At 39.2% G+C, this 26,301-nt stretch overlaps 1 protein-coding gene across 1 annotated transcript in view; it reads left to right on the top strand.

The window, feature by feature from the left end:
• Positions 1-5,209: 5,209 nt before the first annotated feature.
• The window catches only part of KCNB2 (potassium voltage-gated channel subfamily B member 2), a gene marked incomplete at its 5' end in the record, with an annotated part of 176,232 nt that continues 155,140 nt past the window's right edge, over positions 5,210-26,301 (top strand). Inside the window, one exon of the mRNA XM_082045586.1 lies at positions 5,210-5,788. Within this exon, the coding sequence (XP_081901712.1) occupies positions 5,210-5,788 (579 nt within the window). The remainder of the gene's footprint in view (positions 5,789-26,301) is intronic.

Raw genomic sequence — 26,301 nt, 5'->3', positions numbered from 1 at the left:
GATTTTTCTGGATTTCAGTGAGTGTTTTTTACCTGGAAAAAAGAAAAAGCATTGATCTTAGATTTTCCAGACCTGAAAAAAAAAGTATTGAATGGGATCACACAAATTATTTTGTTTAATAAATTCAAAATATCTCATTTTGATCCAGAGCTTTCTTAACTTTTAAAAATAATTAAACATCAGTACATTTAGAACCAGAAATCTAGATTTTGTTTAAAAACGATCAAAGACAGACTTTCAACAAATTCTGAAAACTTAATCCATTTGTTTCCAAAGCAAGGAAATAAATACAATCTTTCCTTGCAAACAACTTGACAAGTTTTGACTAAAGGACATCTTCTGACAAAAATGGAAAAAGTTTATCTCTTGAAAGTCAGAACAAAGCAAATTTACTTCCCTCTCCTGAGGCTCTTATGATCCAGACTTTTCTTAGATACCACGTTTTTTTTCTTCACAGTGCTTTAAAACCACAGTGAGGACATGCTCCAACAGTGGAACGTGCCCGTGCAGCATCTCTACCTTCTTTGGTGCAATTTGTATGGCAAAAACTGGGAGAAAAATTTATGACTTAAGTCACGAAAAGTGGCTTGGATGTGAGTCTGTTTGGAGCGAGGTCTTGTACATGCAGGGTATGGCTGGGCCGGTCCATGGAAGCGGCCAGCACTGCTTGGGTCAGCTGGCACGGTGCCCCCTCTGATGGGGCTAAACTCACTGAGGCTCCACAGCAGATGGACGTGGACAAACCACTTCTTAGGAGCAGACCTTGAAGCATTCTGACTCTCCAGCCAACCCTGCAAATTATTTGGTATAGTCCTAATTGTGCCGCAGCTGGCGATGCTGTGGCGATGTGTCAGCACAGGCAACTGAGTTCATCTACCTGAGGGTTTAATCTGCTCATGTAGGCATGTCCATCAAATGTGATTAAAATGTTGAGGACTCTGAAAAAAAAACCTCAGAGCAGCCAAAATTATTGAGTACTTCAGGCACGTATGATCTTCGTTTCTCCATTGTAAAGCAGTGGTAGTAATGGCTTCCTAGTGATGTTGAGAAGGGAAACTCTTAGATATCCTGGAAACACTTGGGTGGGATAGCAAGAGCTCCCTGAGGGAGATTCATCACTTTGCATGTAGTGTTGGGTTTGCCCATGCTAAATAACATCAGATGCCAAATACTGAATGAGAGAGATCAAAAGAAAAGGTTAATAATTGCCCATTCACTTAATGCAGAAGGGTTTGGTGTGGGGGGAATCACACCGTTGAAAGCTGTATGCATGTGGTGTTGGGGACGACGCTTAACCTTCGTTCTGGCTTTCCCTAGCTTTTTGAGTAGTAGTCTTTGCAGTTTTAACTTTTATTCAATGCGAAGAATTGGCTTTGGTTTGGAAGACTTTATTCAATATTATAGGTATTTCCCTATGAAGTAAGTTTATTATTGCAAGGAAAGAAAATCACTTTTATCTGGAATTGCTCTTGTTCTATATGTGTGGTTAGAATTTGTGTCTTTCTCTGCTGATCCCTAAGCAGTGCTGGCGAGCAGGTGGCTGGTTTTGCCTGCTTGCCAAGGAGTAGTTGCATTTCTCACTAGCCCATGGTGGAAAAAAGTGATTGGTGGACTTGTACATAGACCAAAGGTTAAGGCAGTAAACTAAACTGAAAATGTTAAGCTTTCTTGAGACAAAAAATTGAAGTGTCTGAAGAGTTAATTGCAGTAGCTGAAATCCACAAATGAATTGTAAAGGTAACCTCACTTGCATAATTTTGGTGTAGTGAAAGATCTAGTGATTTTGTGTGACATTTTTAATGTGGATTATGAAACTACAAGATGTTATGTAGTTGAAGTAGAAGCTATTGATTGTGTTTTTGTAAAAGGCCCATTTAAATGCAGACTCTGTAGTCCAGGCTTGGGAAAGCTGTGCGGGAAGGCATTTAAAAAAATTATCAGCAGAAAACAATAAGGTGTGAAAAAAGGCACTTAGGAAACAAACTAAAAGCCTTTTTTTTTTTTTTTAGTTAGGTAGTCTACTGCTAAAATATATACATTTCAATGAAAGGAGCTCTAGAAAAAGTCAAAAAAAGCCCTCACATTTCAGGATTCTTCATTTGGGAAAATGCTTTTTATTTTTGACCTTTTCGGAGTGCTACATGTCGTGAGTGCTGGTTCATGCTTTGGTACCTACGTCCATACAAAGCACGTTGGATCCAGTCCTCTCAACACTAAACTAATGGTGTCTCACTGCTGACTTCAGTATGACCACAGTTAACCAGGATTTTCAAAGCTTTTTGGGAAAAAAAAAAAACGTTACCTCAAGTAAGAAGATGCAGCCAATAGGTATACTGACAAATCAGAAAATGTTTTATCAGCTTTAAACTCGTCTTGGTGACACTATAATTTTGCATTGTTTAACAAATCTGTGTGGTAACTACACTGCATGAAAACTAAAACAATGCATAGTCTTGCCTATCTTTAGTTTTGTAATCAGAAAAGCAAATGAGGGTATGGTTAACCTAAGATTAATTGAAACAACTGCTTGATTTCTAGTGTGTTTTACTTGGTATTGCTAATATTAGGGAATGTAAATTAACTAAAAAAAAAAAAACAACAAACTCTGAAATTCAGTAGTAAATAAACTAGTGAACCTCTCTAGAAATTGCCTGAAGACTTGACTGATTTCATGGAGAATGACAGAACCTCTCTATGAATTTCTTAAATTCTTGTGTTCTGTTATGTAAGGCGTCCTTTGAAGGAGAAACATCATTGTGCATTAAAGTCTAAGAGGATTTTTTTCAAAAAAAGTTGTAAATATTTCCTTTGTGGAGAAATATCCTCTCATAACTGCTTAGTGTCTATGTGTTGTCTCTGTTAAAAGACTGATAAATGCATCACAGACCACTAGGAGATGCTTAAGTGAGGAGACCTTGTGAAAACTTGAGTCCCACCCTTCTCAGAAGTCCCCTCATAATCCCCTTGCATCTAAGGTAATGAGGAGGAGGGTAAAACCAGAGGAAAAAAAATCAGCCTAGGTGAAGAAGAAAAAAAAAAGGCAAAACACAACCACAACATAAAGGGACGTATATTATGTAATCCTAATGATGTCAGGGCCTTGATTTTGCTATGACATTTATCTTTGCAAGTGAAGTTATCAGATTATCTTTTTTGTGAAGGAAGGTAAATGTTATAGGCCTAAACCCTCATGTAAATAGGCACAGAGGTGCTCTGGGTTGCACTGAGAAATCGGGAGGGAGCCTCACAGCGTGGTGCTGGAAACAGAATGGGAAGCAGAATAATATTTTCGCCCTCGTATTTTGAAGTAGGTTCAGCTTGACAAGGAAACTGGTAACGTGGTGATTTGGGCTGTTGCCAGTATGGGGGTTAACAAGAGAGTTAGTTATGCATTCAGCCGAAAAAAAAAAAGTAAATGTAAATAGTACTCTGGTGTGTAATTTTCCTTTTCCCTGATGTTTTTGGATATTCAAGTCTGTTAATACCTGTATCACACATGGCTGGGCCTTTTTATTACTCTATCTGTTGGTGGGAGAACTTTTTAAGTTTAGATATAATGAGGTCTAGTAGTCTTAATTTTATACTAGCAACATAGTCAACCCTGTCATAAGCACATCAGATAACATGCTGAAATCTTTGGTTTTGCTGATACTTTTATTAAAGGATTATTCTAGATCCTCACTGCTCTGGTGAGGATCTGGTCTTTGTGACCTTCTAATTCCCTTTCAAATTTCCATCATTTTTCATTTTGAGTTTGTACCCGCTTGTTTTTGTGCCATCATGGTGCTGTAGTACGAGTAGTTCTACTCTCTCCCTGCTGTTTGCCCGTGGTGTATTTTTGGGTAACAGTCCCTCCCATCGCAACCTTCATGCTTACTCTGCAAAGAGGAGAACATTTTTGTTCACATGAAATACTTTTTTAAAGCTGGAGTTATTTCACTTCAAAATAAAGAGCAGTGTTGAATTGTTGGTTTACACAGAATGGGAGGAGGAGATATCAACTCAGAGAAAACAAAGGACTTTCCTACTTCATAAAAGAAGCTTCTCTAAGCATTCTTAATATTCTTATCTTTGAGCCATGATACCATTGCTAGGTTATTATTTAAGCACTGTGTCAGACAACTGACCGTCATAAAGACAGTGGGTGGGTTTCCTTCCTGTTTGATAATGATATTCTGAATTTGGTGACGAACAGCTGCACTTCAGAGTGCGTTGAAGCACTAGGCACAGTGAGTGAGGATGCACTTGTGGATTATTAAAACTGAGATTGCTGATTGCTGTCATGCAATCATGTCCCTGCAGCGACTTAACAGGTGAACAAATGGGACAGAGAAGAGCCTTTCTGAGGAGCCAGGGAACAGTACGCATAGTCCTTGCCTATGTAACATGTATTACTGTTCACTTGGCTGCAGAAGGGTTAGGATTATTTTGACCTATTTGTAAAGGAATCAGCACTGTTTGGTGCTGGAAAATTGGACTTGTCAGTAAGGCAATTGAATTTTTTGGTGAATAATGTTTGGCTATTAAATAATACAGCAAATCAGGATTTGATTAGTAGAGGAAAGGGAAGCAGTTTGGCTTCATTGGCTATTTTCATATTCTCTAATTGTTTTATTCAGTTTCAGAACATATCTCGCAGATTTGAATTTTTCAATAAAAGAGAATCTAGCCTCTGTCTCACTTTTACCCTATGGATATCCCTACAGTCTTTTCGTTAGCACACCTCACAAATTAATTGGTAAGTAATCAGATTAAACTAACATGGCTTCATCAGAAACTGATTTAAAAAAAAAAACAAAAACAAAAACAACCCAACACTGACAAAACAACAAAAAACTTGAGTCTTCTGTACAAACTGTCGCAGTTCATTTTCATGAATGCAGAAATTCCGGGAAATTTTTCCTTTGCTTGAACATAGTGCTCTTAGCTGTTCCAGTTGTTCCAGTGGTTCTGTGCACTACTGCAAAAGAGTCTCACTGTAGAGAGAGCAAATTACGATCATTAAATTTTCATCTGCATATGAAAGCTTGGAAGGAGAGAGACAGAGAGAAATTGGGGAATATATTGTACATTGCAATATTCTAATTTTTTTGTCTTTTTTAGCTTCAGGAATGGAGCTGTCTATCTGAAGAGCACTCTCCCCAAATATTTGTAGTCTCCGAGCTCATTCTGCTAAAGACTTTGGTGTTACAACTGCATCCTTTCCAGAATGGCTGAGAAGGCTCCACCAGGGATCAACAAAAAGTCTTCAAGGTCTACCCTTTCCCTGCCTCCAGAACCAGTGGAGATCATTAGGAGCAAAGCCTGCTCGCGGAGAGTTAAAATAAATGTTGGTGGACTCAACCATGAAGTGCTGTGGAGGACTTTGGACAGACTTCCAAGGACACGATTAGGAAAACTCAGAGACTGCAATACTCATGAATCTCTGCTAGAAGTATGTGATGACTATAATCTAAACGAAAATGAATATTTTTTTGATCGACACCCGGGCGCTTTCACTTCCATTTTGAATTTCTACAGGACAGGGAAACTACATATGATGGAAGAAATGTGTGCTCTTTCTTTTGGCCAGGAGCTTGATTACTGGGGGATTGATGAGATATATTTAGAATCTTGCTGCCAGGCAAGATACCATCAAAAGAAAGAGCAGATGAATGAGGAGCTGAGGAGGGAGGCAGAGACAATGCGCGAGAGAGAAGGGGAAGAGTTTGATAATACCTGCTGCCCAGAGAAAAGGAAGAAGCTCTGGGACTTGCTGGAGAAACCCAACTCATCTGTGGCAGCAAAGGTAGGATTAACAGTATGCTTAATGCAAAGAAAGTAGAAAGTGGCGTCATGACCCGTGTATCTGACATGCATGAATCAACAACTTTCATTTAAATATTTAGAGAAAATAAGAATATAAAAATCTGCATATCATGAAGTGAATACACTCAAATCTGTCCTAAAACCCAATGAAATCAGCAAAAGGTATTCTGTTGACTCCAGTTGATTTTAGGCAACTGCTAGACTTGACTTTAGTTGTATATAATCTGAAACTTCTGTAAGATTGTTAATGGATTTCACATTAAACTCTTCAATGAAAATATGGCCAGAGAGCACTACCTACTTTTTTATTAGAAAAGCATTTGATTATGAGAAACATACATTTCAGCATTGTTACTTGTTTTATTACAAGCATTGCATAGGTGTGGTATCAGTGTCTCATAAGGTGTGCTGGATGCGTTGTCAAAGAATAGTGTCAACAGCCGCTCTCTGGCATGGTGTTATATTGGGCAAGGTTTGCAGTATGTTTTCTCTTATACTACATTTTTGCAATCAAGAATTAGACTGTTCTATATAAAAGTATTAAAATATGGAAGTACACGTATGCATATATTATTAAAGCATATACACATATAATTTTGTATGTGTGCATGCGTATCTATATAAACAAATATATATTATATACAAATATATATATGCATATATATGTGTGTATAATTTGTATATATTCAGGCATAAATGAGGAAACATTCAGGTGAAGCCTTGTTCCAGTACTGCTGTCTTCAAACAAGCAAGTTGGAAAAAGTCTCACTGATGCAGTGGAAAAGTTTACCCTTGCTAGGGACTGCACACACGGATGTTGGTGCTTCTACTTCAAAGAAAGATTTTCTTGCTTCTTGAGGAACTTTATTGTTCCCTTTGTGATGTGAGGTACTATTCAATGTGAGGAAAATTGTGAAGGTTTGTTTCCAGTTTGAACTGCTCAGAGCATAACTGTTCAGTGTTTAGATAGATATTCATGTTAAGCTTAACTGTGGCTTTGTTTTCTTCTGTTGATTTGTTATTGGATGCAACACTATTGGACTAAGGTAAGTTTCAAAATATGATAGTGGAATGGACAAAAAACAGAACCTTGGCAAAGATTTTTCTTGCAGCAGCAACTTCTTACTAGTGAGGTGCAATACACATTTTTTTTCTATTTTAGTTTTTCATGGTGGACTGCATAACTGTTTAAGCAAGGACTGATTTACTTTTGTAGAAACAAAATATTTATTGTGCCAGAATGCAAGGTTCATAACCAGAATCAAAGCTTATAGGAGAAGAAAAATGGTATTTAGAATATTTTAGAAAATGATATGAATACATTTCCTGCCTCTGAGATACATATTCTAGGCCATATGTTCCTCTCCAGGAGAAGAAAGAGGGGAAGCAGATGGGCATAAGTTGTGCCAAAAAGCGTTCAGAAAGGCCGTGTTACACACCGTGATCCCCTGGTACAAGCGAGCATCCATCAGTCCCCCCAGCACTTTGTGACACAGCTGCTACGCAGCCTGCAGGACTCAGAGACCATCAGCTTCTCAGTCCTGCACGGCTTGAAACATGGCTGATGTGGTCTGTAAGGGACAAGAGACCTCTCCTCCTCCTGGAGGTGGAAGGGAGGAGCTCCTGGAGCCACAACTTGGCTGGGACACCTTGGGTACGAGCTGTGTGGTCTCCTCAGTTACAACCCACACCATACCCCGCAGGCAGATTTGAGGGCAGAGACAACCTGAGTTTTTTTAAATTCTATTTTATTTTATTTATTTATTTTTTTAAAAAAACACAGAAAAGAAGCCAGTTGCCTATGGGGCTTGAGACACATGCTTAATTAGTGTTTCCCTAAGACCAGATAGGAGTCAACACAACAGTAAGGTAGACCAGATGAATAGGGATAAACTCTGATAGTGATTCTTAGGTTCTTTGCCTGTGACTCTGATTAGCATTCTATCATTGTTTTGCTTGGTGGATAAATGCAGAAACATAGGATGGATAAACTTGCAAGAGGGCTTGCTGTTGACTGAACTCTGCTCATGGATTACAGTGCCCTGTCGTGGACTTACTTGAAAGTAGTTTGGCCAACTCTGAGCTTTTAAGGAAATCCCACTTTGGCCACTCAGGCCAGATTTCTCCTCAGGTTTTGCAAATGAATGTGGCCATTTCTTTCATTTCCTGAGTTATCTAGATATTTATTTTTTCCCTTTTTATTTCCCTTTTTACTCATCTCCTGGTCTGACTGAATGTTACAGTTCTGTGCTTTCTTGCTACAGGGAGTTTCCCATTGCACTTGTATACATGTTGCAATGGGTTTCATTATTTCAATTGCCTTCTATCTAAATTAATGCCATTTGATGTGATTTCTGTGATTCTAGCAGCTGGAAGCCACTATATTTCGAGCAACCATTAGTCTGTAAATATATATATATATATATATATATGGGCCAAAATTATAGGTAGATACATGCATGGCATCTCAAAGATGGCAGTAGAAATTTGGTTGATGGACATAAAGGAGAGCAAAAATTGTCTTAGTATATTCAGACTTGGGGAACATAAGCAGACAAGCAGAGTTGCATGTAAAACAAGATATGCTGGAGTCAGTTGGATGTACCTCCAAACACTCTGGAGCCATCACAGATTGTGTTAGGTTCTGTGGCAAGGTTTTATCTGAATGTTTGCATAACATCACTTAACGGATTTCTCGTCTTTTCTTCCATTATGTGGTAAGGTGCTAGTTTGTCCTGAAATAAGAGGCAGAACCACCTTCTTTCCTCTGTAGGAGTGGAAAGGATGGTGGGATTTTGAGAGTGGAAGACTGGGAACCAAATGAGGAAATGTTACCATGAAGCCTCAAATTCAAGTGTTTGCTCCTTTTTGAACTTCCATAGAAAGAGATTAAACCCTGTTGATGTGCATAGCTATCCTACAGATGCCATTCAATCATTCAGATCCTGCGTAGCACCCAAGCAATTGACAGGAACAGCTTGCCTTTTAAACCCTTTCACGTAAAAGATTAGGAACATGAGATAAACACTCAGGTGTGGTTTCAGTATGTGGCTGCGTCTTGCCACTTCTTGATTCTGCTAAGATCCCTTCTAGGTCTCATCCAAAGCTTACTCAATTAAGGGGAAGTCCCGCTTCGGATTAGGCACCTCAGGCCAAATCCTGCTCCTTTTGAGGCCAGCGAATGCGTGCTACTGACTTTGCTTACAGCAAGGTGAGACACAGCAAGGTGAAACTGTATGAACAGCAGGTATTTCACAGGGTCTATGACATTAAATAGGATAGAGCAAGAAGCATGTGTGGCAAAAAGTGAAAACCAGTAAAAAAGGAATATTATAAGTCAAGTACTGTTGCACAATACAGGCACACTTTACTATGTGAGGTTTTTTTAATTTTAGTAAACACAGGCATGCACTTAATCTCAGTCACCGATTAATATCTCCTAGGCACAGCAGTTGTTGCTCAGCCCTCACCTCAGCAAAGATCTCTGTGAATTCAGAGGTTTTAACTGAGGAATACAGGGTTTCCTTCCATTTTCCTATGTTCTCACTCATGAGCTTTTTAAGTAGGATTAAGACGCAGACTTCCAGAAGTTGGGTCATTTCAGACATGCACAGTGATATGAAATGAGATGCAGTGTTGTGTGTCCTACATCCCAGAGAAGCCCCAAGCCACAGAGTTCAGCAAGATTTCTGGCATTATTTGATTCCATAGTAACACCTGAGTTTTTAGACCTGACGTTTACTTGTACTTATTGCATAAACAGTATTTTGTGAAAACTCCATCTGAAAAAAACCCAACCAACCAAACAAACCAAACTTGTTTTACAAATGCATAGTGAAGCAAAACAAAAACCGTTTGAAACTTTATGGCAGAGAGGTCTGAAGCAGAATAGACCTTCCCCAGAGTGAGATCATGCTACATCCATTTTTCTCATGAAAAGTCTTTCCTTTAACCTTGGAGTTTTTGGCTGGGAAGTAAAAAAAAAGTCATCATTTGGTCTTCTAATTATGGTTTCTGGACCTGTAGCAGTTTCTTTAGCGCAGTAGCAGATCTGAGCAACAGTAGTATGACAGCATACCATCAGTAGTATCAAAGTCCTCAACAGATACCAGAGTGAAAATTTATTTCAGTGGATGTGAACTGACTGCAGCTGGATATCATCAATGATCACAGTTCAGCACCTTGCTGAACTGGGATATTAAGGATAAACCTGGCTGAGCTGATGCCTTTTTAACTACATGTCTGTTATCTTGTTCTATGCAGTGCACTTAAAATGAGAGGAACCGTACTTTGGAATGACTGTGGATCAAAAGAACCCATAAATTCAATGTTTCTTTCGCAGTGTTAATGCCGGAGCTCTTCCTTTCATTCTTGTTTATTGAATCCTAAGAGCCTGATTGTTTTCTCACACTTGTTTTATATTGATGAAACTAATTTGACTCAAATATGTATGGAATGTTTCTAGTGCAGATGATCCAGTATCGAGTGAATGAAGTCAGAAATAAGTGAAATTTCTAGGAGAAATGGAGAGTATATATCTGTCTAAATATACTGACTCAATCACCTTTCATCTACAAGAGTATTTTAAGTATTATCAAGAAATATCACTTAGATTTTCCATTTGGTATTTTATATCACAGGTTGGCCCTTTGGATATCACTAGAAAGTAATTGCTTGGGATTGATTCTACAGGTCTTTCTTGTGCAAGTCATTCTTTCTCACATGGATATTTCCTTAAAGCTCAGTGTGACTATTAACTCATCAAGTATAAAAGGTAGTATAAATAAGTAAAGTAATTTAAAAAATTGCTAGTCAGTCATACTCTGTCCTTGATTTTTTGCATAACCCCTGTTAATGCTCATACACAGAAGGGTAAAATATTGGCCTTCGTGGTTCTGCAGCATGGGGTTTAGCTTCTTTAAAGTTATGTGAAACCTGATGGGGTTGAAAGTGTCCTCTGTTAATTCTGTTTGTCTCACTGCATGGCTCATTTGTCCTTATTTTGTTGATTTCTTTTTCTTGGCATTTGTTTTCTGGGTTTTTTGCTTTACATTACTGATTGTAACATGAATATTCCTTCTTGATGAAATGCACAGTAATTTATCAGCCAACTAGTGGATTGTGGATTATAGAAGGTATAATTATCCAAAGCAATCGTGAGGAACTTGTGTGCTGCATTCAGTAACTAATCCCCTTGGTGAAAAAATTCCTTTGGGAAAAAAAAAAATCATGAAAGAGAAGATTTAGCCCACTGATATGTATTTAGCTACCAGGTGCATTATAGCCAGTCTTGCTCCAATGACTTCCCAGGATAGGACACACCTATTATACATTTCAATAAGTCTGTTTTGTATGTAATTCACACTGACTCTCATGCGTATTTAGATTTTGTAGAGCCACATTAGAGTGCTCTTCGGGTAAGTGCAAATTAGCAGAGCTATGACTTCAGAATAGAGCTGTGTCATGTAAGATATTTCAGTATTCCTTTGCAAATCTTTGTAATTTATCTCCTAGATTGTCACACAGTGTTCATTCAGGTGCGAATGCTGATTAATGGTATACTACTTGTTCGTTTGGGGTTAAAGAACATATCATCTATGCTCAGAAGACCTTAGGAAAACTTTTAGCTCGTTGGTTGTATTGCAAAGAAGCGCTATAACAAGTAAGAAAACTGTCTGTCAACAGCTGAATGTTTGCACTAAGAATATTAAAGTGTTCAAATGAAAGAAATACTTTTTCTCATCTCTACATCCTTTGTCATGTTATATGAAAAAAACTCTCTTCTTGCTTAGTTCCTTTTCTCAGTTTAGATTAACGTGTTCTGTGTCATCCTGATTTTGTTAATGTTTCTCCCTACAAAAGCTTATATTCTATATGCTTTCCCTTCTAACTGTAGACCAAGGATGAAGATGACAGAGATATCAGGCTGTCTCTTTTTTAAAGTGTGAGGAATGGCTTTTGTGCTACTTTAATTCCCACAGGTTTTTGTATTGTATATAGCATACCTCATAGCATGATAACATTCATTGAAGATAAGTGGTATTTTCTAGTTGGTGTGTGGGTTGAACTTCTGTTTGATCTCTGGTTTCAACTTATTTTTCGGGGAATCCTGCTATGAGCCTTTATCAGAATGTACTACCAAGTAAGCTATATTTGCATTGTCACTCCCAATACTTCGAAGTCAAATGGCTGCTGAAACTAAGTTATGGTAAAGCACAGAGAATGGTCACTGGTAATAAACATGTATTTTCATCTCACCATCGTTTCTGGCCGGGACTCTTATTATCTCTCTTTGCTTTTAAGGTGAAGATATTTTTTTCTGTCAAACAGTAAAGTCAGTCAATGTGACTGTAAGTCAAAGAGATTATATTTTATCCTAGTCATTCATATTTAATAACTAAACTGTTTTAATGTCTTGAAAGACAAGTGAATATATTGTTTTTTCAATAGATATTGTATCAAGGAACACAGTAGAGTGGCAGTAGTTAATTGATTTTGTTTTAAGAGCTTGTGTATGCTCACTGCCGAGTTGGTCATTAAAAGATTATTTACCTTCTTTATACTTTTTATGTGAAGTATCACATAACCCATGATTCAGCATTTTTTATCAGCCTAAGTATCACGGGAATAGAGCTCCCATCTGATCTGTCTTGCTCCAGAGGTGTTTAATACTTCAGTTACATACAGGTTCCCTCCAGCCCTGACATCTTATCTGTGGTGCGCTGAAAGCTTTTGCTGTAAACTTATTAAAAGAACTTACTAAAAACTACTATTGGCATAAAATGAGTAAAATGTCCTTTGAAATGACCTGTTTATTATTGACACTTAATTCTCAGTAAGTCAGATGCTTAAATTTTGGAAGCAGTGCCAGGGGCAAAGATGGAGTGAGTCATATTCAGACAGTCTATTGCTGGCTTCAGGCGCTGGCACCGGGGAATATCCCTGTTCATGGTACGAACAGAGGGAAGGCATCTTGCGTTCCTGGAGCTATGAGAAAGCACTTCGCTGACTCTGGTTTTATGGATACATAAACAAAATTGGGAGGTTTCATGATGAGTCAGGTTGAAGAGGGAAAAAGGTGAGAATAATTGTATTTAAAATTGGGGAAATCCGTTCTCCATATTTGGAAATGGTAACATTTTGCAAAAAAAGTTTTAAAGTAACAACTAGACTGTGACACCTTGTGACACCTTCCACAGAACCACACAGAGAAACAGGCTAGGGTTTTAAATATATGAGTTTACATCATGTTACCAGCAGGTACAGTCTGTATGAGAACAGCTATTCTATAAAGCAGGCCCTTTGCCATAACGGATAGAGAGCATTATTCCAATTTACCCCAGCCCCATGCGTGCTTCTTAAGATAGGATAGCAATTTAACTCTGCAATGACTGCCTTTTTTACCACTGCTCATATCCTGTTTTTTTTTAGTTGTTACCATAAATTAAGTGCAGTCCAACATCAGTTGCATATATCTTTTAAAATATGTACTGCAATATTTCTGGTTAGGATGGTAATGTTTTGTGCATTACAGCATGCCCCTCAGTAACGTCAGAGGCATCTCGCGAGCTGGATTTTCAGCTGTGACATGTCACTTAAGCTGTGTCATGCCTGAGTGGCGAGACCAGGGTGTTGTGCCTTTCCCTTCACCCAGAGGCAGATCATATGTCCTAAAAATGTTGCATTTCCGTTCTGTGCTTTCATAAGCAGCTGCCAGTGCATTGTCTTCTCTCACATAAGATATTTGGAAGCAATCAGATGTCTGGGAGATACACTAATAAATTAAATGATGTGAAGGTGATGTTATTCGAAGGGTTATCCAGACTAAAGCTGTTGGAAGCAAAGGGCTGCACTTACTGCCTGGATGAACAGGATCCGTCTTGCTTTTGTAAAGCTGAGAACTTAACAAATCTATATGATAACCTGCAAACTGACCTTTCTGTTTGAGTCTCTGATTTTGTTGCAAGATGTAGAAGAGCAAAAAGCTTTTCCCAAGGGACCAGGAAGCCAAAGAGATTTCCACATGTTAGTTATTTCAGAAAAAAAAAGGCATGGTATTTATCATGACATATGGCAGATTCATGAGTTTTCCCTTTGATAAAGATACGTGAGTATTTGATGCATAGCACTGAACCCCAGCTCCTTTTAGGGAATATTGAAAACAAGCACATGACGCTGGCACAGCTGTTTCAAAGTGGCTTTGAGATCAAAAAAAGGATCCCAGTAGAGTCTTTTTATCAAGCCACTACTGTCTGCTCTTCACATGCCTTGGTAACTCTCTCTTTGGGGAGGCATGCAATAAGGCCAGGTTTTTAGGTGGGAGAAGTGTATTTTCATTTAAGTATATTTGATTTTCACCCGTTGAGACCCAGAAAATGGCCCTGCATTGTTTGGTTAAGTGTACAGTGTCATTTCCATATGAATGTCATGGCATCATGAGTGTGTGAATACCTGTACTCCACGTACCCCACCTGAGACAGGTTGTCTAGTGCTTTTGAGCAACAGTGGAAAGGGGCAAGTTGTCTTTGAAAAGCAAGCTTAGGCACTGTAACTGGTAAGTCAACATATTAACAAACTAGCCCTTATTTCGAAAAAGTGTATTTGGTGGTGTTGAAGCTTTTAGACGTGCATATCCTACATATAATTGACAGACTGACAGATATTGATAAATAAACCTCTTTTTTTAAAAAAAAACTCATGATATTGTACAAAGAAAAAATGTGTGAGATGGGTGAAGCAATCAGAGCAGCGGTTTTCTCTTGGTACTTAAGCACCTACAAACTGCCTGAATCATTTGCTGAATTTTCAAGTCATCTTGTAGCTACTTGTTATAAATATTGACATAGGATTTTGTCTAAAATGTACGGAAGGGCAGGAGCCAGAACATGGGATGCAAACCTGAAGTCTGAGGAAATTTCTACCTGAATGACAAGGTGAACTCCTGAGGTTGGGCGAGTCTAAACCCGTTTCTGAGGCTCACGTTCATTCCTCATGGAGAACCTTTTATGCCTGCTGCTTGTGGGAAATGGTATTGTGCTCCCTGAAGCTCCTGCCTAAGAAGCAACACTTCACTGGACTAATAAAAAAACCTGCTAGGATTATCTAAGCTTTTCTGTTCTAGCCTCTGAAAGGCAAGTTAAATAAAAGTCCAACACAAGCTAAATTCTTCACAAAACAGCTCTTAAAGGGAAATCTGTTTTCTCCAAGGCAGTAATGAGCTTCAGAATGCCAGGGCACTTTTGTTACCCGGAGTTCAATGTCTTCACTCATCTTTCATTGGGTCCATCCTGATGCAACCACAGGGTTTAGATATTGCTTTAAATAGCTCAGGTATGGCACACGCCAGAGCTGTCCCAAGGACAGCCAAGTTGCAGTGACAGTTTTGGGTGTCACTCGACATTTGCAGAATGCCCCTCTGGAAGGGGTGGCTCCTGCCATGCTTTGGGACAGTCCAGCTTGCCTCAATTTCATGTATTGTTAGAGGTGGTATTTTTTGTGACGAAATGGTCCCATTTTTTGTACATCTGTGACAGACAACAATGGTATCAAGTTTTGTTTACACACTCGCCTTCACACAGTTTCTTTCCCATGCACTGTGATCTCTTTTTGGATTGCTTATGAAAGCTCCTTGGGTGATCTGTCTGTCTGTTCTGCTTTACTGAAGCACCTACTGCTGTGATTGGCTTTGGGAGAGGTTTTTCTGGAGGACAGTGGATATTGCTAAATTAAAGTAGTTAAGGTAATTCTTTTGCAGACTGCAAGAGATTATCTAAAAGTGTTACAGACTTGTTCTGAGAAGAACTGTGAACTCATTTCCATTTCTATTATTTTCACAAAGCCTTTATATTTTCATATATTCTCTTCTAACATTTTTGGTCTTAATACTTTTGTGAAGTTAAATGCCATTTGAAAAAATGTTCCAAAAGTATCTTGGTCTGTGGTCCATATATGTAGTCAAATAGATTTTGTGAGATTATAGTACAGAAAAACCTGTCTAATGCCCCTGAATTCTATTGACTTCAAAGCACTTGAGACCTCTCCTACAGGCATTTAGTACAAAAAGGCAAAATGTGTTGTATGAAAAGAGTATATGGGTATATGTCTAGCCCTGTTTGACTGAACCCTACAACCTTTTTTAAAATTCAAGCAGGAGAGGCAAACGACATAGACATAATTTAGAGCTGTGACTGTAAGTTCAGGCTGTATCTGATCAGAAGTCTGTTCCTCACCGACCAGCCCTTCAGGCCAGCATGGTACAGTTTAGTCTCTTCATTGGTGATACATAAGGTAATTGCAGGAATGGCGAGCACTTGCAATACTGTGGCAGGAATTATAACTACCCACTTCTGCATCTCCAACTCAGGTGGCTGGAAACCCACTTAAAGCTCTGGGGATGGATAGGCTATGCTCATGAATCCGAAAGCCTGAAGTCATTTTGAGATGCTTCTGCTGCTTTCCTCTGTGTCCTGGCAGAACACTTAATGACCCTTCAAACTGAGCACAGGTGGCTTCTCATGACTTCCCTTTGGCCCAAGATCTGCATATGGTCAGCATTTTTTTGCATTTTATGACTCAGGATTTTCTATGTTTCTTAACAACCTGTTACTGAACTTCAGGTCTGTGCAGTGCAATTTGCTGTGTTGGACGGTGTTTAGCTGAGGTCATGAGAGTGGCATCAGGTCCATGAGAGAGCTGATTCCTTAGGAGATAAGCCATGAGGCTGAAGGTCCTGTGGATTGCCTTGATGAGCAACTTGTGTATTGGGAAGAAAGAATTCTTTTCCAGACAGGATTAGAAACCTAGATTGATGTTCTTTTACTTTAATAAGTGGTAGATGAAGTACCATATGGAAGTATGATGTGGTTTCATGCTGCAGTGAAGTTCATTATAAAAGACGTGATAATCTCAGAAAAATCCCAGTTATTTTTGACAAAAAATAGAATAAGAAATCCCTACAGTTCTACTGTTTATTCTGGTTTAGGTCAATGACTTTTATGTGAAACAAAGCTGAGCAGAGCTCACTAATTATTTTACAAGGTATATAAGCTAAACCCTGTGAACTCAATGCTAAGCAACAGAGTTTCTCTGTGTCTTTAAAATATTATTTAAGTTGACTTAAAAGTGGACTTTTCAAAACAGTAAAACAAAGGGAAAAAAGTTTGTAAGTTGATCTATAAGGCCTCTGGTGTGGCCTGTTAGGAAATTACTTGTCCTTTCTCTTCATGTGCCAGTTATTATAATAGACATGGTGTTCAGAGGGTAGATTAGATGCAGTAGATGAGGAAGGAAGGAAGGAAGGAAGGAAGGAAGGAAGGAAGGAAGGAAGGAAGGAAGGAAGGAAGGAAGGAAGGAAGGAAGGAAGGAAGGAAGGAAGGAAGGAAGGAAGGAAGGAAGGAAGGAAGGAAGGAGGGAAGGAAGGAAGGAAGGAAGGGAGGGAGGGAGGGAGGGAGGAAGGAAAGAAGGAAGGGAGGGAGGGAGGAAGGGAGGAAGGAAGGGAGGTGCTTTTAATAGAATAGAAAACTTCTTTAGACATACAAATAAGAGCAATTTCTTAATTTCTAGTTGCATTTTTTTATGGTAAATATTGCATTCTATTAAGTATTTTAAGTATTTTTGCTAGCCAATATTTGACTCTCAGGACAATATTTATACATTGGATGTTAGGAAGATTTCTTAATGGAAAGGATTGTCAGGCATTGAAACAGGCTGCCCAGGGAAGTGATTGAGTCACCATCCTTAGAGGTGTTTAAAAGACATATAGACAAGGTTCTCAGGGACATTGTTTAGTGCTGGAGTTAGGTTATGGTTGGACTTATTGATCCTGATGATCTCTTCCAACCAAAATGATTCTATGCTTCAGTGAACCTGATATGAGTTTATTGTAATTTGAATTTTAGGCTGATATATTCTGCTGCCCAATGGTGAGGTTGGTGTGCACGAGTTTCATTCTAAACTGCATATGGAAAACTAACTCGAAATGCTGTAGCTGCTGCAATAACAGTGAAATGGTGAATAATTCCTCTTAGCTTTTCAGTAGCTTCTTCAGTCTGTTGAATTCAGGAAGAAGCAATGCATTTTGTTATGTACTTGAATGTATAGCTGTGGATGAAATAAGTATGTTGGAGAGAGATTTTTTAACTAAAGTAGCTAATAGAGATGAGAGATCTTGTACTGAAGGACAATCTGCTTGGTAAGTATATTATAGAGAGAATAGGTGAGAGTGAGATGTGTTCTTCAGGAAGCATTCTTAGTTCTTGTTAACACCAGCAGTGACGGGATGGTGGGACAAGTCTTACTACAGTATTGTGTCACTGATGTTAGTAATGCCTGTATGGAGAACAAGCTCTTCTTAAATACTTCTCTTTGCTTTTCTGAAAGCAAATGAATTCCCTTTGAAGAGAGCTGGTGTGTCTGACTCACACGTGTTCTCTACTCTCCGTCTGTCATTATTTGAAAACAAATTTTTTAGTTTAGAGGAGTATGAAGTGGAAAACGCAAGCCTAACCTTGGAAATATCCATTATTGCACTGAATCCCTGGTAATGTGTCTGATACGTTTTAGGAAAACTGCATTTGCGTTAACATGACTTCAGCATTTTTTACTCTGGCATTGTTTGTTTTCTCCCTAATTTGATTTAAAACCAAAACTCAACCCTTCCCTAAGCCCATGTTCCAGAAGAGGAGACTGTGTGTGACAGAGAAGGGGTTAACAGAGCACAGTTGCTCGTGGGCTTTATTTGCTGCCAGTCTTTCACTGAGGCATCCTCCCCCAGGGCTGATCTGGAAAGGGAGGGTGCAGCTGCACAGATGTCTTCTGCTTGTGAAGCCAAGCTGAAAGTTGGCGTGAAAAGTGCAGGAGAGCCCGTGTCAGTCACTGTGAGCAGGAGGCACAACTGCACATCTGTTCAATGCCTTTGCCCCCTCCCTCTTTGAAAGGGAAGAAGGGAAGAAAACCTTCAAAAGCTCTGAACCTTTCTTCTGTGAAAAGGGGTGTTATCCATTGGGAACTAGACTGAGCTCAAGAGCGGTCCTGTCAGGAGGGGCAGTGCTTCAAAGGCATATCCTGACTGGGGGAACACTGTGGCAAATCAGTTTTACCGACAGGGGTACACATGGCTACTGTTCCTTGTTCTACCTGGGTGACAATGGATGGAAGAAGCAGTTGCCTCCCGTGCGTCCTCCACTGCTTTGTCATAGGCAAACAGCATCTGCGGGCACAGAAATGACACTGAACCTGCACAGAGGTACATGAGTAAAACTCAAATGGAGAATGGAGTTTTTTTTTACTGGATTTACACTTTTCATTTCCCACACCGGTATAAATACAGTTTTCTTTTCCCTTGTATACAAGCATGAAGGAGTTAATCAGAAAGGACTCAAGCAAAAACCCACACTGCTGTTGTTCTATTTTCTTAAGGTCTATATATAAGGATCTCACAATATTTTTACTATTTTTGCTAAAATGTTTATTTTTTTTAATATTGCTGTAAAATTTGTAGTAAAACTTGTCTAAAGTGAAACCTCCCCTCCAGAGGGATGTTCACCTAAGTCTCCTGAGGTGTTTATAGCAGAAAGGCTACACCCATTGACTCTGGTGCGTACTGCCATAACACTGATCTAGCACGTAAGAAATAAAGAAAATATGTTTTTCAGTGGATGAAATACCCTAATAAATTTATACAATGATGTCAAATACTTTGCCATTCATTGTTTTGTGAGTTGCTCCAGATAAGGTAGATTTCCTGGGCTTAAGGGTGCTATTTTGAAACACAGTTGCTGTTAAAGGAGATTTACAGTGTTCTAAAAAAATGGGAGTGAGATAATCGATCAAAATGAAGAAGTCAAACACAGATCCAAGATATGTCTGAACAGCAAAAGCAGTCTTGTCTTCCTCTTCCATGCAAAACCTGCTTTTTGCAGTTGTGCCACCGAATGCTGTTCCTGTTATGCAATGCTGTATGTCTCTAATATAGTCCTTTGACTATGGGAAGCCCTCCAAGCTGACAGTGATGTTGATGTTGGTGATGTTGAGAGTTCAGCCTCTGCACAGCAGCTGCTGGCGCATATGGCCTTGCCATGGAAAGGCGTGGGGCAAGTTGAGGGATTCCTTCTGGGGCAGCCGAGCTGCAGCCTGTTTTGGAGACAAGCTGCCCTGGGGACAGAGCGGGGTGTCAGTGCACTGTCTGGCTCGTCATGTGTCAAAGGAAGAAAACCCACATTAGGGAAGGAAACCTGCATCAGCAGCAAGATGAATGTTGGTTGGAATAACATAGGCAATTTAGGTAACTATGTTTGTGTCCTGTGTAAATGACCTAATATTTGAGCTGTAGAGTTGACATTATTTCTTGTGGAAAGCGTTCAAGAGAAGTGGAATAGGCAGTCTAAATCACCAGATAATTTGTTTAGGGCTAGAAGAGATCATCAGAAAAGAAGACCAAGGACAAGGTAGTCAGTAAGAGAAAAATAGTCGGCAAGTATCTAAATGTGCTGAAGTTTTATTACTCAATTCTTCTTAAAAACCCTTAGCTTGATATCTCACTTAACTTTTTGTTTCTATTGTCAGAGCTTTTGGTTGAAAAGATAAGGTAGTGGCCATATTATTTCATACAGGGGTTCTCCGTTTTGGTGTGTCTTAATTCATAGCACAGATTTTCATCATAGTGACAGATATCTACTGAAAGAGGAGGTCTGGCGAACAACCTACTTGTGGGTGAAATTATTCTGTGAAAGCAAAGCAGTGTTTTCTCCAACCGTGGAGGATGGAATTTTAGACTAAGCAGGAGACAGCTGTTCCCTCATGTTTACTGGCAGAACATCTGTATGTGTTAGGCATGTGCATACAAAAGTTACTGTGCAAAGTGAGGTGGTTTGCAGCTGCACTAAGTCATATAAGCATGTCACCACACCAGCCCAAATCAAGGTACCTCAGAGAGGGGTATACATTGTGCTTGAGAAAAATTGAATATGATATTGTCAGCTTTTTTGTTGTGTACATCACTCTTTGTAAAGACTGAGCGTCATAAGCTCACCTCTGTGCTGAAAACACATCTATTAAAGAAAGCATGAACATTTTATAGTATTTGGAGAGTAAAGTTAATGAGCCTTGCTTACAAATTAAATGCAGAAAAGTAATGAATGTTCTCATCTGTCCCTAATGTCATTGTTTTAGTACTGAGTGCCTTGTACTATTGGTTGATTTCAGACTTAGAGTTGTTTGACAGAGCAGAGAAGCCCTGTTGTACAAATATGGACCTGAGGTGCTCTGCAGCTACTTTAAGGTCACACAGAAAGTCCATGGCAAAGCAAGAAGCTGGATCCAAATCTTTCATGTCCTACACAGCCCCCTACATCTGGACTATCTTTCTGTATAAATCTGTTCTTACAGATTTTAGACTTAAGGCAGGCAGAGTTTATCCACCCCTACCATTACTAATTAAATAATGTTCTCATTTAATAATGTTGGCAGAGATTTTCAAGTTTACGAGCCTGAGGGACTCAGATGTCTTGTTTCTATCCCTTCTAATGGGAAAAAGCTATTTTAGCCAATATATTGTGGTTGTTTCTGTTGAATGGTATACACGTCATAGAATCATAGGGTCATAGAATCGTAGAACACCAGATTGAAAGGGACCACAAGGATCATCTGGTCCAACCTTTCTCAGAAAAAGCACAGTCTAGATAAGATGGCCCAGTACCCTGTCAATCTGAATCTTAGAAGTGTCCAGTGTTGAGGAATCCACCACTTCCCTGGGGAGATTATTCTAGTGGCTGATTGTTCTCATTGTGAAAGGTCAGTTGATCCCAGAGTTTAGTTTAGTTTAGTTCAATGCTGTTGTTGAAAGCAAAATTTATAGATTACACTATACTTATGGAATTTTAACTGCTACTTATCCTGGTAGCCATTTGCCTTTGATCAGATTTCTACAGTGTACTTGAAAAGTGAATTAATATTTAATTTAAAATCAATAAAAAAACTTTATGGGTTGGAAAACAAAAAGGAATGCTAAAAGAAGAGATAAAAGAGTGAGAAAGTCTTCAGAAGCATCCAGACTTTGCTTTAGATATTTATCCATAATCATTGATTCTTAATTCCATTCTGGTCTTTTGGCTTGAAAATTCCTTTTGTTTGGTAAGCAGATGTGAAGCATCTCCTCTGAGAGGCTCCAACCTGCATACTCTTCCACTACACTTTGGACAAGCTGAATTTATAACCTATGCAGTCAGCCTCCTTTAGATTCAGAATAACAGCATGTCCCATACTTCGAACAGTCTCAGACCAGTTACAAGATTAAGCCTACAAAGCTCATCAGATGGGATCAAATGCTTGTTAAACTGAGAGATGCATTTTACAGTAGAAAGAACCATGAGAACACGTCTACAGGAATGAGTTCACTTGGATTTGGTGAGGAGTATGTCTTGAGTGTCCTGGGAGGAGACTGAGATGAAGGAAGTTAAAAAAAATATATTCAGTGACAGAGAAAATATTTAGGTTTAGTAGCAGATGTCAGAAGTCTCAGCCTGCTGCAATTCTCACACCTTTACTTAGCTATCTTTTGCATTAACATCATTTGCTGTTAGCTGAAGTAATCTTTGCAGGACACCACCGTTTAGGGAGTGTCTGAAGCTGGTCTGATCCATGGGCAGCTCGGATGCTCCTTTCCTGAGGGGGAGGCACAACCTGTCCCGAAGTCTTTTCAGGGTCTCACAAACTGAGTATTCAAGTGTGAGATTTGGCAGTGATGCAAGAATTGCCAGCACAAAGGCCTTCCCATTTGTTTCTACCCACTGTACCCATAATGGAACAGTAACGGACCCATGATGTAACAGCAATATTTAGGTGTGACTACCTGACACTACCTACTTATAAGTATAAAGACATATCTGTATAGCAAAGCTGAAGCTGTTGCACTCTGAGAGAAAGAAATTAGTGAGTCTCACATTAGACTCTTCTTGTTTCCCCTGCTCATCAGACGTTTCCAGTAATGCTTCCTCTCATCTGTGGTTCCATGTGGAAAACGTAGGTATTGTTATTGTCACGACTGCCCACCAGAAAGACCCAGAGCTGCCAGCTTTTCCTTCCTCTGAGAGACATAATGATAATAAAACATAGGCCCTAGAAGATGGTCCCTTTGCCTCCCGGTTTTGGAAGAGAAATTACCCACTGTTAAGAGCATAAGCTTTCAGGGCTTGGTCAGCATCCAAGAAGCATTTGCTATGTTGCTGGGATTGTTTTTACTAACCAGTAGACAGCTGTGAATATAGAAAATGTTGAAGCAATTTAACATTCACTGTGGAGGCTGATGTAGCTTCATTACATACAGAAAACAAGTCTTGTGTAATGTTAGGTCAAGATGTGGGGCTGTAAAATAACAAGAACAATTTTGTCAAGCAGTAAGCCTATAGTAGTACTTAACAAACACCACTAGCATCACTTCCATGTGACTGCCAAAAGAGAGAGGAAAGCAGTGAGATAAAATGATAAACAATTTCCATGGCATTTTCATGGTTTAAAATTTTATTTTCAATTTTCCTCAGGATTTGAAATTTTGAAATAGGATGCAGGGCAAAAATTCCTAAGCTAATTGCAGCTGGTCTAACCCAGGACTAGCAGCTGGATTGCTGCATCACTCTTTGGTGAATTAATACTCTCGTATTAATTCATCTTGTTAAGAGGCAAGGCTTATTAATTTGGATGCAGGGCTATGCTGACAGCCATGGTGTTGCTGTGTATTATGAACAGACCAGCATGCTCAGTGACGTTTTATTTCAGCACCAAGTTCCATAGTATCAGATCTGCATCTTCCAAATTTTTTGTTTAGCATATTATGAAAGAGAAGAAACAAAGTTTACTTCAGTTGGACAAGGGAAGGGCTAGGGCATATTGAGACAAGACAACAATTTTGACATTTCAGAACAGTATATAATTTGTCAGGCCTACCCTGCAACTGCTGTCTGGATGGGACATTTGTTTCCTTTCCACTGTGACTCGTGGTCATCATTAATCTTCATTACAGTAGTGTTGTGGCAGCCAGTAAAGAATCACCATCACCTGATGTCAGGGAGCTTGGAGGCTGAGTAGGTGATGGGCAGGAAGCAGGAAAAATACGTGGGTGCAGCAAATGGAGTTGAGCAGGGTCGTGGTTACAGGTTGGTGCTGTTTCAGCATGCCAGCTGGGCTTCTGCAGGTTCAACAATGCCTGATGTTTTCTTAGACAATATGTATAAATCTTCTGTGAGTGGAGTTAACTTTCCTTAGTTTTACCTGCACCTTGTTCCAATTTCTCACTCTTGTGTGGCTCAGAAAAAGGCTGAGCTGGGCATTCTGAAAGAGAGAATTAATGCAGTAGGTAAGCTTGGATAAAGTCTTCACCTAACATTGCATTTAGTAATTTCTCTATATAACAAACAAGTGAATTGAAGACATTATAGATTTTTTTTTTTTTAAAACAAAAAGTAGGAAAAATAGGGCAGGTAAAGAAGCATGGAAAATCAGGGTGATCATCCACTAGAGAGAAGGTAAAAAAAGCTCTTTCCTTAATTAAAAATAGGACAAAGATCAATAAAAAGACAGTGCTGGCAAGGTCCTAATTAAGCCAGATATGTAAAACCAGACACATCAATATATGTTAAGGTGCTACGTAAATCATAGAACTCAAAGAAAAAAGAGGAAAATGCAGTGAAATGCCGGATTTTATTTGAGGATATTTGCCAAGTGTTTCAGAGCCTTATTGGAAGGAAACCCATCAACCTGTAATATCAAGCTACAAAGTATGTATGAATGGCAGAATAAGTCCTACTGTTGGAGGCAAGCTCCTATACATTAAGAGTGAAGGGTTCACACTATCAGGAGGAACTCAGAATCCCAGATATAAACAGAAAGAATGAAATCCTACAGCTGTACTACCCTCTGCTTCACTTGGGTGAGGACGGGGATTGTGAAAAGCTGAAGGAAAGGCAAAAAACACAATAGGATGTGATATAAAGAGCAGATGTTTAGACCCCATAAGTTTATGTTTCAAAATATAACTGTAAAAGCACTATTAAAAATGAACATATTGTATGGAAATTTGTCATAATTTAACAATCTGAAATAAAAAGGACCCACTATAGAAATACTTAATTAAAAAAAAAAAAAACAAACAAAGATTCCATGAAGCTGAGGAAATTTGCTGAAATCAACTTTAAAGAAGTAAATACAGTGGTGGTGGGGAAGACCTCGTGCAATTATATTAGCACTTATTAAAAAAATCAATCCTACTAGCTGGCATGGTAAAGCAGCTAATTGAAGAGTTTTATTGCAAATAAATAAGCCTTCAGAAAGTGGAATTCATGTCCAAACAAGAAAAACAGAGAGCATAAGCTCAAGGAAAAAGCTGCCAAATGCTGCTGTAGGCAGCAAGATGGGCTCAGCCTCCAGCTCTGGAAGTCCCCAGCCATGGGTTGCTGGGGTTTGGCGTACATAGGAAAACCTGCCCAAGCTCTTCCCTTTTATACTCTTTCCCTGGCACTGGGCACTTTCTGATGTGTGATAAAGAGCTGGATGAACCATTGCCCTGTCCTGGCATGGACATTTTTGTGTATATTTGTATGGGAATGCTCGTCCTCATCCTCCTCCTCATGTACTGCCGCAGCGTGATAGGAGTTTTCTGAGCAAGAGGGCATTGCTGATATCTCAAGGTCAAATGGTCCCTGAGCTGAGTTTTGTGTTTGTTTGCTTTTTTGTGGTTAACAGTGCTATTTCGGTTCCTTGAGTTTATTTATTCAAGCTGTGTCCTTGTGCTCTTCATACCCAAACAGTTGATCAAACAAGGTGCGACTGCAGTGGCTTTTTGTCACTCTGCAACCTGAAGGGGAAGCAGAGAAGTTAATTAGCACAAATGTGGTTAGAAAAAAGACACCCAAGGGAAACGTCAAGAAAAATGCACCGTCCTCCCCCAAATCACAGCAGCTCCCCTTGTTCCGAGGCCAGAGACAAATCGCAGCTGGGGCCCATTTCCAACAATGCGGAAGACAATGCAGAGCTGCTCCGTGACAGCTGGTCACCATCTCTGCTACATCCTTCTATCTACACAAGATACCATTGTTTTTCTTTGGTGAAGCCAGGTTTTGATCTTTGAGTCTATTGTGTTGGGGTTTTTTTGGTGTGGTTTTTGTTGTTGTTTGGGTATTTTTTTTGTTTTTGTTGTTTTGTGGGTTTTTTGTGTGACTTGAAATCATTTAGCTACTAGGCTTTCTCGGGGTCATAAAACGTTTGCATTGAGAAATAAAGGAGAATTTTTTTTTCTTTTGAATGCTAGTGTGAATCATTGACAAACAGCAAAGAAATGAGCCCTCATTAATCATAACAGTCCTTGTGGAAAGCAAATATTGAGCAGGCGCATGTTAGGGAGTGTCTTCTGTCAGATCTGCTTTCAGGCAAGGCTAATGTGGAAGTCTTCCCTGTTGTACTGTGCAGTAGCACTTGTTCTGTCCTACGGATGCTAATCTCATTAGG

The sequence above is a fragment of the Streptopelia decaocto genome, assembly GCF_964273445.1.
Source record: "Streptopelia decaocto genome assembly, chromosome: 2".
Taxonomy (NCBI): Eukaryota; Metazoa; Chordata; class Aves; order Columbiformes; family Columbidae; genus Streptopelia; species Streptopelia decaocto.
This window is presented reverse-complemented; position numbering and strand designations above follow the sequence as displayed.